Source organism: Plectrocnemia conspersa, unplaced genomic scaffold (genome assembly GCF_051122295.1).
Source record: "Plectrocnemia conspersa isolate PC_06_02 unplaced genomic scaffold, ASM5112229v1 ptg000011l, whole genome shotgun sequence".
In the NCBI taxonomy this organism is placed as follows: Eukaryota; Metazoa; Arthropoda; class Insecta; order Trichoptera; family Polycentropodidae; genus Plectrocnemia; species Plectrocnemia conspersa.
In genome coordinates, this window is record NW_028277175.1 from 23,720,877 (window position 1) to 23,734,864 (window position 13,988).

The 13,988-nt window shown below is 28.0% G+C and overlaps 1 protein-coding gene across 3 annotated transcripts; it reads right to left on the reverse strand.

The window, feature by feature from the left end:
• Positions 1 to 4,238: 4,238 nt before the first annotated feature.
• LOC148230051 (putative gamma-glutamylcyclotransferase CG2811) lies at positions 4,239 to 5,668 on the reverse strand. Of its 3 annotated transcripts, XM_088197381.1 has the most exons (6): positions 5,582 to 5,664; positions 5,369 to 5,407; positions 5,097 to 5,297; positions 4,855 to 4,960; positions 4,657 to 4,785; positions 4,239 to 4,489 (listed from the first exon to the last, which is right to left on the reverse strand). In XM_088197381.1, the coding sequence occupies exons 3-6, from the start codon at positions 5,287 to 5,289 to the stop codon at positions 4,435 to 4,437; spliced, it is 483 nt and encodes a 160-aa protein (XP_088053507.1). In that variant the 5' UTR covers positions 5,290 to 5,297; positions 5,369 to 5,407; positions 5,582 to 5,664; the 3' UTR covers positions 4,239 to 4,434. The 3 variants fall into 3 exon arrangements, with proteins under 3 accessions (XP_088053507.1, XP_088053505.1, XP_088053506.1); XM_088197379.1 differs by lacking the exon at positions 4,239 to 4,489 and having other exon boundaries at positions 4,594 to 4,785; XM_088197380.1 differs by lacking the exons at positions 4,239 to 4,489; positions 5,369 to 5,407 and having other exon boundaries at positions 4,594 to 4,785; positions 5,582 to 5,668.
• Positions 5,669 to 13,988: the final 8,320 nt, after the last annotated feature.

Genomic DNA, 13,988 nt, shown 5'->3' on the forward strand with positions numbered 1-13,988 from the left:
ACCATCTTCAAATTTCTCTTATTCTTCTTCCTCTCCTAAACAAAAAAAAGGGGGTTAGGGAGCGCAAGCTGGCTAGTCCGTAGTCAATTTTTAATACATTTATAAATAAATATGGGAATATAAATAAAAAGTATACGTACTATTAAAAACAAATATATTTAACAAAAAATATACATCTAAATATCACAAAATTTAACAAACAAAAAAATACATATTTTATTGAAAATTTTAAATTAGTCGGAAACATATATTTGTAGATTTAATATGTAGGAAAATATATTATTTTATTAACAAAAAGTGAAAAACATTCATAAGTTTATATCAAGGTTCATCAAATTTAATTCTATGTAATAATATATATACCAAAGGATAACGTCTTTGTTGCATACTAGCAAACTTATCAATCACTTTGTCACAATATTTTTCGTATCTTCTGGTTGACATCTAATCATCAGTAAATTATTTAGTCGCTGATCTCCACACCTTTCTAAGGTATGAGCCTTATTCATACATCCGAAAAAACGTTTATTTTCTACCGGTGTCACCGACAATATAAATATAAAGTCAACACTTTCAAGATCTGATTAAAAGCACAAAGAAAACAGTCTGATGATGTGAATCAGATGAAGAAGCTTAATTGTTATTTTCAAGAAATATCTCTAGATTCGTCGACCATCAGTGCCCAGTAAATCAACTGTGTTCTTTCTAAGAATATTTTTTAAACTGTGTAACATATTATTCTGATACTCTGCTGACGTGCAGTGTCAATATCATGCACGAACTCTTTCTCGTAGTATAAAAGAAATCTCACTCATAATTTCGTTTAAAGTTTAGTTTGATGTTTTATCGTTGACACAAAGAGTCAAACCTTAACGAGCTAGCTACGAGGTCGCTAAAATTAGTCTTCATACACTCGCGCAGTAAAACCATAAGCAAACGATACTTACAAGAATATATCTTGACAATTGTGTAATATAAACAGAGGGTAATCTGCAAGAACGAAAATGCAATAGACTGACTACCACGGTAAAAAATATTCAGAGGAAAAACAAATCTTTTTGGATATAAAGTAGCTCATAACAATATGTCAAAACACGTCATTATTACCATCGTAAATACAGAGAATCTATATTCTTAACATTTTTGTGCATTATGGTTGCACAAACAATACACCATCGCTTTTATTATTTACCCTTTGAATGTGTTAATCTAGCAAATATCACTCTTATAATGCGTGGAAATATTTCATTGGTCGAATATACGAGCGCAACAATTGGTTGAATGATCTTTGTATGGTTGTGATTCGCGGAGACCTCTCCAACCTAAGGTACAAAATACCTGACCCCAGTAGAGCCAAGGCAGACGATCGAGAGACAGACGGCAGGAAGACGAAGCAACTGACAGACGATAAACGGCGACGAGCAACAAGAGACCTCAGAAGACTATCCCTAGGACATCATTTCTCCGCCAGCTTCTCCACCAACGCTCGGAGAAAAGCACATACACTTATACTATAATTTGTTTCGATATATGTAATACTGAATAAATTGTTACCAGCTTTCCGACGTCTATGTATGGCTGAAAAGTCTCAAAGAGCCTCAAACCTCAAAATTAGAAACTTCAGATGTTTTCTATTTTATATGACATCTGACTTTCTCTGAGTATTTATTACATTTGCTACAGATTCAGACTTTCCTATTGACATAATTTTTGCTTACGTCCATAATAATATGTTATCTTTATGCTTTCTACTGGAATCGTGTCGTTTTAAACAATTATTTGACATGGTTCCAGTTTTTGACCATGTTATCGACAAACGCAGTATTCCCACGCGTTTCACCAGAACGGACAGAATTGGAACAAAAATGGCGACAACCAAAACAAAATACAGCATTTTGAAATATCTGAAATTAAAATGGCGCTTAGATGTTTGAATATACTCGTTTAATAACGTTCTTATTGTTATTCTGTAAAATAGTTTTGAAGAAAATTTCAGGAATCTGAGAGAACATTACAATTTTGAAAACATATTAGGTATTATGCACTAATATTTCTTAGGACCGGATCCCAACAGCGTTCATAGAGCAAAATTTTACTTTTAATATATTATACATTTTTTCCATTTGATCACATCATAAGGACATGTTTTAGTATTTCATAAGCAATACATTATATTTAATAAGTCACAACAGTTACATCAATATTTAGTATATTATACAAATATTTAAATACGTTATTGCGAATGCAAAAGGTCACCACCGTAATGTTTCTAATTTTATGTATGCTGAAATATTTATGTTTTTTGATGTTAAAATATTTTATATTTATTATGTGACAAAAAGTACTTAAAATTAAGAGCAATATGTATATGACATAATAATAAAATATTAGAAAATATAATTATACCTTATATATAATGCGTGATTATAAAATATTATCTATTCACAATAATATCAATATCACGATTATAACATAGTATAGTTAATAATATGTATATGAGGTATATGCAAGCAAACTGAGTAATAGCAAAAATAAATTAAAATGAGGTTTTGATTTTAATTTTTGACCAATTTTTATATACATGTGAACATTAGTATAATTTATATATGTAAGTGAATATTCGAATATTCAACTGAGAACCTTATCTCGAATCTATCCCTCAAGTATTTTTTTAAAAATGTCATATCAGTGAAATATTGGGATACATTTTCACCGGTGTACATATATTTCATCTTTTCCATATGCAGTAATGCAAACATTTACATAATTACCATTATTTATTTACATGCGATGTATAAATGTTACAGTGAACATGTATTTTTTAGTAAAGTTATATTTTCAATAGTGAAGTCCAAATACATTTAACTAGTAGATATATATTTTAACTAGCGAAAATATAATTTAACTGATAGGTGGTAGTGAAATTATATGTTGCATTAAGATGTAATTTTAGCTTAGTAACCAACAAAAATGTAATTTTAGACCACACGTATAAAATGTATTTAGAAGAAATTAAAAGTGAAATGGATAAGGCGACCTATGTTTCTTTGCAAGCAGTCGAAATAATTGATATTGTATATCTTGTCGTTCGCAGATCGTAATTATTTTGCGCTACTTACAATTCTTAACCAGTTGAAAGGTTTCTGTTGTTTATTGTTCACGATAGAACTGCTATGAAACTTACAAATGTGTTAAAAACTTAACGAAAATTTGATTTTAAAGGCTTATGATGATGCAGCAGTAATGAGCGGATTACGAATTACAATTTAAATGAGCAATATAAGAAATAAATGTTCTATAAAACGAATTGTTTGTGCATTACTGTTGAACAGATTAAGTGTGAGCGAGCGGGCATTGGTCAGAACAGTGAACACCGACTTGCTTCTGCAACGAATCATTTTACGAAGAAAAAATCCTAAGATTTAAATTACATAAGTGCATAAGGTATTGATTTAAATGCACATATCTCTCAAAATAATTCCCTGTAAAATAGCACCCATTACGAAATGGAGTACAAAATCTGAGAAGTTTACCTCAATGTCCATTATGTTCACTGGTATGCACATCAACGGAATTCAATTTTGAAGAAAATCCGTTCATATAAGCGGATAAATTAGTCAAACACAAATCCCTTTCGTTCTAAGATAGTGAATTGTATAAAAGATAATAAAATATAATTTCTAAAATGTTTTAACAAAATCATAAACGAAGAGGGATGAGGCAAAAAAAGCTTAAGCTAAGCATCGTCATGATGACGACAGATTACGTGCTACTGCAATAGGTAAAGACAAGAGATTAAAAATATTGTATACATGCAAGTATTGAAGTTAATTTGTAATAACAGGATAAATAAAATCAATTATAATGAATAAATAGTGAGTTTGAATCTATCCCGCGTAGTGCTTTAGTGCTCTAAAACATTTTTTATACATATAATATATTATTTTATGCTTCTCTACAACAATTATTTTTCTCAAATTCGAAAAAATAGTTATAGAGGAGCAAATTAATTAAAAACTTAATTAAGTGTGTATAATAAAATTCGTAATCAATCATCATAAAGAAAAGCAAATAAAATTATTCACTCTAGAATTATTGCACATAACTTAATACGTTATCATTGTGGCATATGATATAATCAAAGTTATTTATGTCGTCATATCAGTTAATTATAATTCATGTTTAATTAATGTATTCTTTGTAAACATACTCGTTTACTTAGCAAATAAAACAGTACTAATAAAATATGTTCATAATTTATTTTTATTATAATATACATAATATTAACAATAAAAATCAAATTAAGAAAAAAACGAAATAAAATTACGTAGATATTGAATATAAATGTTTAGTTTTTAATATTAATAGTAACATTTTAATAAATAAAATTAGGATGACCAGAAAATAAAATATTTTTATATTAAATGTATGCTTTTATAAATTTCCGTTATTGAATCCATTTAGATCTTCAATTCTTGAATCTTCAAAGCTAAAAAAAATATTATGTATAATTATAACCAACAATATACAAAAATGTTTAACAATCACCCATGCAAAAATTCATTTTATATATCTAAATAATAAAAAAACATATTTCAATCAATCAATATATTATCTTTTTTCCATTTTTTTAAATATTCAAGATCTCGTATTGACCTTTCTGCATATGGTAGATTGTGGTCTCCGGTTGAAGAGTAGTCTTCGAACATTTGCTTTTGCAGTAGTTTGTTATTAAATGTTTTAATGAAGTATATCCAACACTGAACATCACTCTTATTGCCTATTCTATAAATTATTTAATTTATTATATAAGAAAAAAAAAATTTAAAAATATATATATATATATATACTTACTCATCAATCAACGACACTGTTTGTAGCTCTCTGATGTAATAATTTGGATGATCTTCTAAATAGTCTAATTTAAGAAGCATATCATCATCAACTTCATAAATTTCACCTCAAAATAAAATAAATATAATGAAACATTATATCTAATAATATTTGTTAAGTTATTTGTTTTGCATGTGGTTGTTAATAGTGCCACATAAAACTGCAATACTATTTTGATAAATTTAATAAAATAAAACATGTACCTTTAACAATGTTTCCAATACCGGGAGAATATAGTAAATATGGAATGTTGTACTGTGATCCAATGATTAATGGAAACTTTTGTTTGGTGCACGCTTTTCCGATGAATTTTGATTCACCATTATTTTTAGACGTTAGCCAATAATGATTTGGCTCGCCAGTTTTTAAAGTACCGTACACAAAAACTTTATTCATTTTGGAATCTAGAAAATTAGATACATATTATATTTATAATTTGATTAATATATATAATTATTATTACAGTAATGCTCACGATTCGATTGTGAAACTGTAATAGATATTAGTACCGTCCCTATAAATAATAAGAATGAATTTTTCTTGAACATTTTTAATTTACACTTATCAAATATTAAAAATATTTATTTAAATATCTATATAAAAATAAATCTATAAAATGATCTCTAAAGACAGTTATAAAATGATCAGTGGGTTAGTGATAAAGAGACCTATTAGTAGTTCAACTCACTTGAGTTTGGTCGTCATACTTTGATTAGGAAGATTTATATCCATTTATATTGTCAAATGATAAATAGTTACCAGCAGTCAAATTAAGTTCAGTATTACCCCGTTCATGGATTTTTAAAAGTTTTATAAATAAAGGTTAAATAATTTTAGTGTATACAAAACGCATTTTCTTTACCAGAGGAATTAAAATTATATAAATAAAATCAAATTAATGTTATTAAAATACATGGATAATAAAAAATCACTTAGATATAATTATTTAAATATTTATTTTGTAATTATATTTTTATTTGTGATACAAAATTAAAAATAGTTTTGGTAAAATCTTTAAAAACATAAAACTGTTTTGATTTATAAATATTGCGTGTTATAATTAAAATAGTGACATTTTTTACCTTACATAATATTATGTTCTTAACAATTTTTACATATTCATGAAATATTGCGAATGTTAAAAAAAGAAAGCCATAATATCAATGAGTTCCAACAATATTATGAATGACCATCGCTTTGCTGCCCGTGCGCAAAAATATTCACGAGTCATTTTGGCTTTTAGATCAACTCCGTCTTTTACTCTATTATAAAAATTAACCATCGGTAGTCGTTTGATTTGCTGCCTACACTATATGTGCTAAAAGCTTTCATACTGCTCAACACAACCGTATGATTTTTTAAAACATTAGACGTCAAGACATGTTATCAGCAAAACCAAACATATAAAAAGTTTCCTGCAAAATAATATGTATTTGTCATATTTTTTATCATATAATAATGTTGATATCATAGTTACATTATACGGATGTTCCGTGTTTTCATTACACTGCAATATATCTGACATATTTGATATAAACTATAAATTACAAAAATTTGATTATAATGCTTTTATAATAAATAATAATTTTAAATGTAAATGTGAAAAATATTTAATTTGTAATTGCAATAATCTTCGTCTTATTTCGATTCGAAAATTTTAATTACGTCTTCGTTATCCGAGAAAAATTCTACATTTTTAAATTCGAGATCAGATTCATCGGAATCATTATATCTTTCGAGCATCACTATAAATATTATTTAAATTAAAGTTAGTTTATATTAAAACTATTTTTTAAAGTGAACATATTAAATATACTTAGCAAGTTGAAAAATAATTGAGAAGCGAAGGAATATACTGCGCTTCAACGTAACTCTCCCGACAAGATGCAAACAAATACTGACGTCAGAGTGATCACCTTTACCTAGATGTCTTGCTCTGTCACACGCACTTGTGCATCCTGATTGCACACGTACACGCGAATCCGTGCGAGAGAAAAGAGGATATACTCATTTATCTCCCTCTTGCAGATTTCTCTGACCAAGGCGTGAAAGCTCATAAAACTAACCGTAAGTACATTTATTAAATATTAGAACAATTATTTATAAGATTACATTTTATATTTATTAATAAATTATTAAGCATTCATGGTCGATAGATATGTTGTAAAGGCCAATTCCGTCATAAATGTTGTGAAAACGTGGTTTAAGCCGCATGGTGTTTCCACAAAAGCAAATTATATACTTTAAAACACACCAACAGTTATAAATGAAAGATGAGTATTATATATGAAATCATCGATCGTTTATTGCAACTTTTTGCGTATTATCCTGTATATAAGTGTTCATATTATGTTGTTATAAACGTTATACTTCCTCTTTACAATTGGTATGTTGGTCATTTTACAATAATTCAAATATATTTATTTTCCTGTATTAGATTATTTATTTTGAATTACATTTACAGTATTTTAAATTTTATAAGACGTTTAAAATGATATAAAATCCAAACATTATGGATATTGAAATTTTATTTGAGAATGACGATTTTTTAATCGTAAATAAACCGCCTGACCTATTGATAAACTCTGACGATGAAAACGAAGAGGTATTTTTGTATTATGTTATTAATAGCAATGCAAATTTTATCGAAATGGTTATTTTTATAGAATACCCTGGAGCATTTGCTAATTTCTAAAGCATTTCGAAGCGATTCTTCGCTTTTGAGGCATGGCTATCATTTTGTTCACCGTTTGGACTACTCAACTAGCGGTGTCATATGCTTAGCTAAAAATAAAAGTGCTGCAGCTGTCGCCGGAAAATTATTTGAATCTAGATCAGTCGATAAATATTATTTGGCGATTGTAAGAGGACATATGGAGAAAGAATTAACATCTGTAAATATTGCTATAGGTTTTTTGTTTATTATAAATGTATGTTCATTAATTTGACGGTATGTATATATAAGTAAAATTATTTTTATTGTAGGTTATGATCGGATGTGTATCGACAGCAATAAAATGATGTGCGTTGCTGGTGAAAACTGTATTAAACCTCGAAATGCTGTAACTAAAATGTTGGTTTTGGAGAAAGGTTTATATGATAATAAATCGGCAACAAAAATACTATTGAAGCCTATCACTGGTAATTTATCACTAGCTTTGATTTCATTGTAATATTATTTAAAAATGGTCTGATTTTTAATATTTTTATGACTGACCTGTAACAAAAATAATAACAATTTTGATATTAAAATCGTTACAAGAAATACTAAAATATATATATATTTTTTTAACTATTAATATCATTTTAGTGATGAGTTATGCAATTTTTATTATTTTTGTATTACTTCAATGGGATTTAACTTAATTAGTTGATTGTGAGAAATGTGTATTAATTTTCTTTTTCTTATTTAAATTTTTAATGTTTCTTTTTGTTAAATGAACAGAATGGTTACTACTGAAACTTCTTTCCTTAGCTACTAACTTTTCACCACGTCAGCGCCTCTACTTTTTTGGCTGATTGAATTATATATAATTTGCTATAAAAACCTTATGTAGTTCAATACTCTGAAATATAAATTCTAAAGAATTTTCATTAATCATCAAACTCAAAAACGGGATCGAGAACCGATATGCGTTACAAAGTAACCCCAAATTCTAATTGAGTATTAATGAACTCAAAGTTATTATAATAGTGAAATTAATTTAGATTTTCATTTTAAGTGTGTTTAAAATGCATTTTATTGTCATTGAATTTATCTACAAATAGCTTTTCCCAACCATACTCAGAAGAAGCAGCAGTAGCAAACATGCGCGGTCTTGTGCAATGTCAGCGAGTGCTTGATACTTTACAACAAAATAATACAATTATTTTTAGTGTTTTATATTTGAATAAAGTTACAAATTAAAATTAAATATGAAAGATAAACACCAAAACGTTATTTATAATCTCAAAACTTCGATATCATTATCATTTCTTAACATATTTTAAATTTCTTTTCGCATTCCATTCATTGAGATATCTTTATAGATTACAGTAAATATCGGATAAGCATTGTTAATATTTAACAAATGGTTGAAACAATAAGAATTTTGGGGTACAAATGTACCTTGCTTAGTCTTGCGAAAGTTATAATTAGCCACATAAATTCTGTCCGTTTAATTTTCTCATCCATATTCAGACGCTCGCCATTATTTTCAATACAAAGTAAAATCTCTTTGTAACAAATACCGAAGTAACGAATCTTAAATTTGTCCCTGAAAAAATAGACAAAAAACGATCTGTCAATCTTGTAAGAGGTTATTTTGATGCTGTAGTAATATGGTAATTAAAAATAAAATAAAAATATATCATCTTCATTACATTCAATATAACGAATTTTTTTCTTCGGTCTCGTGAGCTTCGCCATACTGAGATTTCATTATATTAACATATTTTTCAGTGCAATAGTTTATATATGAATTTTGACATCAACTTTCCTGATTATGAACGATGGTAATGTGTTTAAAATGGCTATTAACGTCAGAGTTACAAATGACACATAAGCGAGTCATCAGCTCTTAACGATAGTTTTAAAACTGACGCTTTCCAGGTCAGTATCGATATTCCTCAATTCTAAAACTCAGATCGACATTGTGTACACCGATTTGCAAAAGTATTCGATAAGGTTTGTCATTGAATTCTTATTCAGAAACTAGACTGGTTTTTCGCAAGTCTCAGTTTTTCGCAAGATATATCCACAACTGCTGTCAGTGAGTTACAATATTTATTCTGACGAGTATCTGAATGCTTTTTTGTTGGGTGCCATAGAGTATAACTCCTTGCCTTTGAGACGTAGCGTCTGCTATGCAGCATTTTGTGAAGTTGCTTGGGAGCGGTGTTGATAATTTGCCATTGTTCTGCAAGATTGAGCATTGTGATCGTAGTCACGATTGAGTTCATTATTCAAACCTGTACAGTCTAGGATCACGAGTCGAATGAATGTTAAGTCGCTCTGATCTTTAGTTCCTCGTCTATTAGCTGAGCCAAATTGTAGTCTTAAAATCAGTCCAGTAGTCGCTGATTACAAAGCTGTAGTTGTGCGAGTTCGAGGCGATGTGACCAAGCGTTTTAATTTTTATAATGGTTCTCCAAAGAAACCTGCACAGATTAAAGAAAAAATAATTTGAGTGCCAATCACGTTAGTGTTTAGCTTCACTTTCAATCAAACCATTTTTGAAAGTTTTAAGTTTCAAGGAGGCCGTTCCATAATCACAAAAGACGGTTCAAACGATGCTTATTCAACGTAAGGCCAATTATGTTTTTTATAGATGTCTCGAAGCTAATGAAGAAAAGAGTTTCAAAAGTATTTTTGATAAAAATGGCTTTCGAAGGTCTGCGTCGCTATTTTGCAATTCTCGGTGTTCTAAAATACTGATTTCTTATGTTTTGTTAAGCCATACCATTGACTTTTTGCAGATTTCTAATGATAATTGTTCAAATCTTCACAGTTCAAAGTTGTAGAATGGATATTGAATATTTTATTTAGTGGTTTTTAACGGGCACAAGCCCTACGATTTCAATCAACTAAGCATGATGTGATTCGAAAACATCAGGAATTATATAAGATTGTTATATAAGTTTTTGTGGTTTTTAAGGTGCAGGTAAAATTAGTTAAAAATTGAAATGTGTAATACTTTTACTAAATTATATATTCACTATCGTTTTCTAGTTATTCTTCACATGTTAGTCAATTTTTTTATATCTGATTCAAAAATAATGTATTTTTATAAGCAATACATTCTTTATTGTCGTTTTTTATATCCATTTTGTAAAATATTTTTTTCCTCCTAAAAACTGTTGTAGGGATCTAAATAGATGATAGTCGTTTGGGCCAATGTTTAAAGAATACGGTGGGCGAGAAAAGAGTTCCCAAAAAATACATTGCTTTTTTTTCTATCGTCTTCTTGGATACACGAGGGCGAGCGCCGTTTTGGTGTAAAATTAGCATAAAAGAATAGTGAAATTATCATTAATTTATAAAAAGATATATTTTGAAAATATAAGGAAAAACGCAAAGACTAATGGGATAACCTGATATGTCTTGTTTTGCGGTGTTACAACTAGAAAAAGTCACAGATATGAAATTTAATTAGCCTAGTTATTAACAGTGTCCTTATTAATGCCTTCATTAACTTTCCTTAATTTATATAACACTAGTGGGCATTCAAAGAGCACACAGAATAAAAGACAATTTTCTAATGATTATGATTTTACAGGAAGAAGACATCAACTGAGGCTGCATTGCCATCATATAGGCCACACCGTAGTCGGCGATTATACGTATAGTAACCGGCAAGATGTGGATCCAGCCAGAATGTATCTTCATTCATACAGGTGTTCATCTTACCGACGTCATTAAACTTATATTAGTTTTTATTATTTATACAGTTGAATAAATATGCTGAAACGCAAATTATGTGTTTTCCGAGTAAATATTTTCAGCTTCTATTGATCATTTTGAGTAAAGTATACGATATTCACTTTAGAATAATAGTTATAATAATAACAATATTTAATTTGTCCGCAGATTGATTTTACCTACGCCGAAATTATGCATCAATGTGTGTGCCGAAGATCCATTTTTGTCGTCTGACGAAATGTTCCAAAATTGGAAATCAGAGTGCGTACTGAATAATATGTGTGATAACAGTGCCTTCGTAAAGTTAGATAACTATAATTATTGTGATGATGTGCGTTGAAGCTGAGTGATAAATGTAAGTGTAAAATGTGAATAATAACTTATTTAAATAATCTACATTGAATTCCGTTACATTTTTATTTTATCAACTGATAAAATATCTTCATGTAAATAAAACGACTGGAATAAACTATTTTTTTATGCCGTACTTGGAGTTAATAATTTTTATTACGGAAAAATACTATCACTTTTTAATATAATTTTGTTAATTCACAGAACGGTCAATTGACTTAATAGGAATTTCCGTTTATGTACTAGTTATTTTATGACTAACTGATAACAAATCATAAAATGTATGATTCTCATTTTTTTACGTAAATGATTAATATATTTCCTCATCGTACTGATTAGTTGAAATCACTTTTGTGACGAAACAAGAATTTTGATTATCAATGAGATATTTTTAAACTATATTTATGAGATATTTTTAAACTAGATATTTGGAAATAATTTTCCTATTGTTAGTTTTTTTATAATTAGTATTAGCAGTATTAACTGCTCTTTTAATTACAGGGATGGGAGATCTAGAAATAGTTTCAGGTCTTTCTAATATTCAATTTTATTCATCAAATCTTACGATCTTAAAAAATGGCTAATCTTTTCCAAAATGTTTGGGAAAATAAAAGTTTTCTTTTAAATTTTCACCTTAACGAATAATAAAATTGTATTTTCATGGAAAAGCAGTATGAAGTAACATATAAACAAGAAATAAGGGTTATTATCGTATACAAACATATTTTCTTACAACGTTTTAATTCCGAGCTGTCTTAAAAAATCATTTCGATCCATAACACAAATGAATAAGACTTTTCTTATGAATCCCATTTATTTTTGTTGTTGCATACTACTATTACCATTGGAATTTTATGTATGGACGCAGACATTTTTAACACAGATTTGAAACTATTAGATAAAAAGACCAAGTATAAAGTCTAGTATTCAATGCTAACAAATTATCCATTTTAATTATATTAATGCTTATCTACACTATTTTTTCTTAAGAGTCAGTGCATGAAGATTTCACGTGATTGCTAAGAATATGGCTGAATTAAAACAAATTTTTGAAATATATATAAAAGTAATAATTTAAAAAATAAATAAAATTAAAAAAAACACAAAGCAAGGTAAGCATTATATTAAATAAAGTATATATATAATTAAATCAATAGTAAATGGGGCGATAAGATAGTAATCCCAAAAACTATACCTCATGAACAACACATCAATATCGTTCTGTGTACTTATACATACCGGTAAATCCCTCAGATTGAACAGCGTGTAATGATTACGTATTGAACCATGTTATTGTGAACTGACTTGAAAATAAATATACTAGTTTGTTCACTTTCAAGAGTCAGCTACAAAAGGACAGAATTATTTTTACTTTTGATTGTCATATGTTGTTAAATTTCCGCCTTGTGATTGGTTGTTCGATAGAAAAGATGAATCGATGCAGATATTAAAAAACTTAGCTGCGTAAACGGAATATATTTTTAGAAAATATGTGACTATGTTATATATAAGCATTCGTTTTAAAAAATATTCATTCAAGAGTGTATTCTATTTTGTAGCATTTCTTTCACCACTTTAGTGTTACATTACATAAGATAAACATATTTTACAAAATCTATTCTGAATAATTTAACTAGAAAGCTAGAGATGTGCTTTTATTTTGGAAGTTGTCTTGAAAGATGGTAGAAATTCTAGAGAAAGCCAGAAATGTGCTAATTAAACTGTAGAAAACATTTTCAAAATACAGCATTTCTGAATTACTTGTTTATGTATTTTGTGCTATTATAATCCTCTGGTATCTAATTAAAAAATGTCAAACTTATAAGTTTATTTATAAATTTGGCCAGTTTTCATACTATCACTTCCCAAACTGTGTGATCTAATTTTTTTTTGTTAAAAAAATATGTTGGCAGTAACGGGTTAAAAACTCCCATAAAAATTATCAAGTAGAAATAAGTATAAAAATTATTACCTTTTAATGAGTTTAAATTATGTTGTAATATAATACATAAGAAATTGATGTAAAAGTAACATATATTGCATCATTCACAATAAACATATTATTTTAGTGCATAATGCTTATGAAGCATAGATCTTAAAAATCTCAAGATAAGGCTATAACATTCCTAATATATTTTGTGCTGATTCAAAGACCTTTTAAAAATATAGATTACATATATGGAAATTCCACAAATTATAATATGTGCAAATTAAAAATATAATTCAAAACATTGGATTTGTCAAGAAATTTATATGATTTGCGATTAAAATTATAAATAAAAATGACCCCTATAAATTATCATCAATTTTCGCTTTATCCATTTTAAATAATAATAATTTAGTG